General features: G+C 64.0%; 1 protein-coding gene across 2 annotated transcripts; it reads right to left on the bottom strand.

Moving 5' to 3' along the window:
* Positions 1 to 277: 277 nt before the first annotated feature.
* On the bottom strand, positions 278 to 3,231 carry Cdkn1c (cyclin dependent kinase inhibitor 1C). Of its 2 annotated transcripts, XM_063227721.1 has the most exons (4): positions 3,055 to 3,231; positions 1,768 to 2,876; positions 1,105 to 1,243; positions 278 to 1,027 (listed from the first exon to the last, which is right to left on the bottom strand). In XM_063227721.1, the coding sequence occupies exons 2-3, from the start codon at positions 2,864 to 2,866 to the stop codon at positions 1,110 to 1,112; spliced, it is 1,233 nt and encodes a 410-aa protein (XP_063083791.1). In that variant the 5' UTR covers positions 2,867 to 2,876; positions 3,055 to 3,231; the 3' UTR covers positions 278 to 1,027; positions 1,105 to 1,109. The 2 variants fall into 2 exon arrangements, with proteins under 2 accessions (XP_063083791.1, XP_063083790.1); XM_063227720.1 differs by lacking the exon at positions 3,055 to 3,231 and having other exon boundaries at positions 1,768 to 2,914.
* Between the last annotated feature and the right edge of the window lie 312 nt (positions 3,232 to 3,543).

Genomic DNA, 3,543 nt, shown 5'->3' with positions numbered 1-3,543 from the left:
GCGCCCATTAGAACCCAGTTCCCTGTTGGCAGTTTCCTTGGAACAAGGGACTCCAGTGAGCTAGGATAGATGCTTATTTTGGACCAAGAGCAGCAAGCGACAAGTGCCTGGCCTGCAGCAGGTGGGCCTGTCTGGCCAGGAGAAAGGCCCCTCCCTGTTGGATAGACTTCACCCTGCCAAGTTGCAGCAGCATTTGGCCTGTGCTCCCAGCCCCTGCGCACTCTGCTCTATCTCCCCAGCTCTGGCGTGCAAAGGTGTACAAGCACAAGCAGACAGATTTGCAGCATTTTTGGCCTCTTTATTTAGAACCCGGCGGATGAGGAGCCGGGGCAGTGGTACAGATGGCTCAGGAACCTTCTTCTTCTTCTTCTTTTTTTTTTTTTTTTAGAAACAGATTTGTCAAGTTTAAAATAATAATAAGAGAGGCAGCAAAAGCGTGAAAAGATTGCAAGCTAGATGGGTAGTATGTAAGCTAGTTTGTGAGCGACTCCTTCCCCTAGAGCCTGCTGGAAAAATAAATTTACACTTGCTGATAATCTGATGCGGGTGAAATATAGCACCTTTGGCATAACCAATAACCTAGCAGTTGCGTGGCAGAGTGACCCACGCCTGGACATAAATAGAAAATATAAGTTAGTATAACTTTAAAAACTTTTTGTACAAATATACATTTTTTTTATTTTTTTACTTTTTTTTACTTTTTTTGCCTTTTATGTTTTTTTTTTCTTTTTCTTTTTTTTTTTGCTTGCTTGCTTGCTTGCTTGCACTGAGTTTCAGCAGAGATTAAACATTTTATATAAATGACTCTTAAAGCTTTACACCGTGGGACCAAAGTACTCCATGAGCAGAATGCATTTAGATATAGCAAAGTAAGCAATACATTGCACAGATAACAGATTCTAAAAACGAAGTCTGCTCTGCGGCTGCTGCCAGCGAATGCTGCTACATGAATGGTCCCAGCTGAGGCCCCGCGATGATCCATCTTCCGCTGCCCATCAAAGCTCCCCGTGCTCCTGGGGCTCTTAAGCTGCAGAAAGAAGATCAGTGAGCAGGGTCCGAGGCGGGGACGCCCCTCCACGACCCCCTCAGGGGCACCGAACTCACCTAATTCATCTCAGCCGCTTGCGCGGGGTTTGCTCAGGCGCGCCAAGTCCAGGAGACGCGCCAGCAGGGGGGCACCCCGGGGGGACATCGCTGGAGGATTTGCCCTCGGGGGCGGATCTCTTTCTTTTGGCGAAGAAATCTGCGGGCGACAGCGCGCGCACGCCGGATCAGGGCGGGGTGGGGGAGGCGAGAGACTCCAGAGGGGGCCGGGAGAGGGCGCGGGGCGCGGGGCAGGGGTGGGGACGCCATCCCCGCCCGCGCCGAGGTCCGCGGCGGGTCAGCTTTGTTTACGTCGCCGCGCAATGTGCTGTGTAAGCATTTCCCCTTGTCCCGCGGCCAAGCCCCCCGGGGCTGCTGCCGCGCTTAACCCCCTCAGCGCCGCGCTCCACGCGCGCGTCAGCACACGAGATGAGCTCTGGCTGCTGCAGCCCCAGACCAAACACCCAGGGGACCCTGCTCACCCTCCCATCGCGTCCTCCTGAGCCGCCGCCGAGTGCTGCGGCTCGAAAGGAGGGGGTGCGGCTGCAGCCGCGCCCTGAGCGCCGCGGGCCCTTTAATGCCACGGGAGGAGGCGGGGACCCAGCGCGGCCCCCGAGGACTGGGGAGAGACCGGCCGGCCGGACAAAGCGGGGCCGGCCCGGGGCGGGGCCGTGCGGGGCTCACCGGAGATGAGAGGCCCCGACAGCTTCTTGATCACCGCGCCGTTGGCGCCGGCCGCCGCAGTGCCGGCCGCGGGACGTCCCGGAATCCCCGCGTGCAGCGAGTCAGCGAGCGGCTCGGGGCCGCGCTGCGCCTGGTTCGCGCCCGACTCGGTGCTGTTCTCAGGCGCCGCGTCTGCGTCAGGGTCCGGGTCCGAGCCTAGCTCGGAAGCGGAGACCGAGGCCGGGGCCAGCGCTGGCACCAGAGCAGGGGCCAGCGCTGGGACCAGCGCCGGGGGCAGCGGCGGGGCCATTGGCGCGGCCTTTGGCGGGGCCATTGGCGGGGCCTTTGGCTGGGCCATTGGCGGGGCCATTGGCGGGGCCATTGGCGGGGCCATTGGCGAGGCCTTTGGCGGGGCCATTGGCGGGGCCATTGGCGAGGCCTTTGGCGGGGCCATTGGCGGGACCACTGGCGGGGCCATAGGCAGGGCCATTGGCGGGGCCATAGGCGGAGCCATTGGCGGGACCACTGGCGGGGCCATTGGCGGGGCCATAGGCAGAGCCATTGGCGGAGCCACTGGCGGGGCCATTGGTGGGGCCAGCGGCGGGGCCGCAACAGGAGCCAGCGCTGGGACCATCGCCGGGGCCATTGGCGGGGCCAACGGCGGGACTGCGACAGGGACCAGCCCCGGGGCCACGACAGGGGCCAGGGGCGGAGAGGGCGCCGGGACACGGACTCTGGGCGGCCTCTGCCCTGGCTCCTCGTCTGGGCCGTCGAGGGGCTCAGCAGCCGGCGGCTGGGGGGCTGGGATGACAGCCACGATCACTGGGGGTGGCTGGGGCGCCACCAGCAGGCGACAGCGCCCCACCTGCACCGTCTCGCGATAGAAGGCGGGCACGGACTCGCTGTCCACCTCCATCCACTGCAGGCGCCCGGGGCCCCGGATCGGCACGTCCTCCTTGAAGTTGAAGTCCCAGCGGTTCTGGTCCTCTGCGGACAGCTCAGCTAGGCGCATCCGCAGCTCGCGGCCCAGCTCCTCGTGGTCCACGGGCCCGAAGAGGCTACGGCAGGCGCTCGTGCGCGCCATCACAGGCAAGTTTCCACCGTTGACCAGGCGCTCCATCGCCGATGTGCTGCGGAGGTACACGTCGTACATGACCTGGGCTCTATGAGCCCGGGAGGTGAGAGAAGAGAGAGGAACGAGAGAAGAAGGAAGAGAGAAGAGGGCGAAGGCCGGGCGCGAGCGAGACCCAGCAGAGCCGAGTCCGCGCTTGCAAAGGGGCGCATTGGGAGAGCGGGCGCTGCGGCTACCTGGCTGTCGGGCAGAGGACGGTTCCCGAATCCCGTTCACTGGTCCTGTCTGGCCTCAGCCTCGCCCCCTCAGAGCTGCTTTCCTGCCTGCTCGCTTGCTCGATTGGGCCTAGCCGGCACCCCTCGAGCACAGCTCACTTGGCCTGCGGAACGCCCCGCCGCCTGCGCCCCTTTATACGCGCGGGCCCCACCCCCGCGCGCGCGGGCCCCGCCGCGATTAGCATAATGTAGTATTTTCAGTTTCAACAACACCACAGCGATTGGCTGGTAGAGCACCGCCCCGCCCTCAGCGGCCCGGCCCCCGCGCACCGCCCATTGGCCGCGTGCACACACCCCGGGCCGGGTGGGGCGCGCGGCCGGGCGCGGCTGATTGGCGGCCGCACGAGCGCGCCGTGGCGGGCGGGGGGGCCGGGGGGGCGGGGCGCGAGTTAAAGGGCGCTGCGGGCGGTAACGTGATACCGCGGCGCCCCGCCCCCTCGCCCCATCCCC

This window comes from Cavia porcellus, unplaced genomic scaffold (genome assembly GCF_034190915.1).
Source record: "Cavia porcellus strain 051 isolate PalLab524CR breed Dunkin Hartley unplaced genomic scaffold, mCavPor4.1 scaffold_17, whole genome shotgun sequence".
Lineage (NCBI taxonomy): Eukaryota > Metazoa > Chordata > Mammalia > Rodentia > Caviidae > Cavia > Cavia porcellus.
Note: the sequence above shows the minus strand (reverse complement) of the source record. Positions and strands in the feature narration are given on the sequence as shown.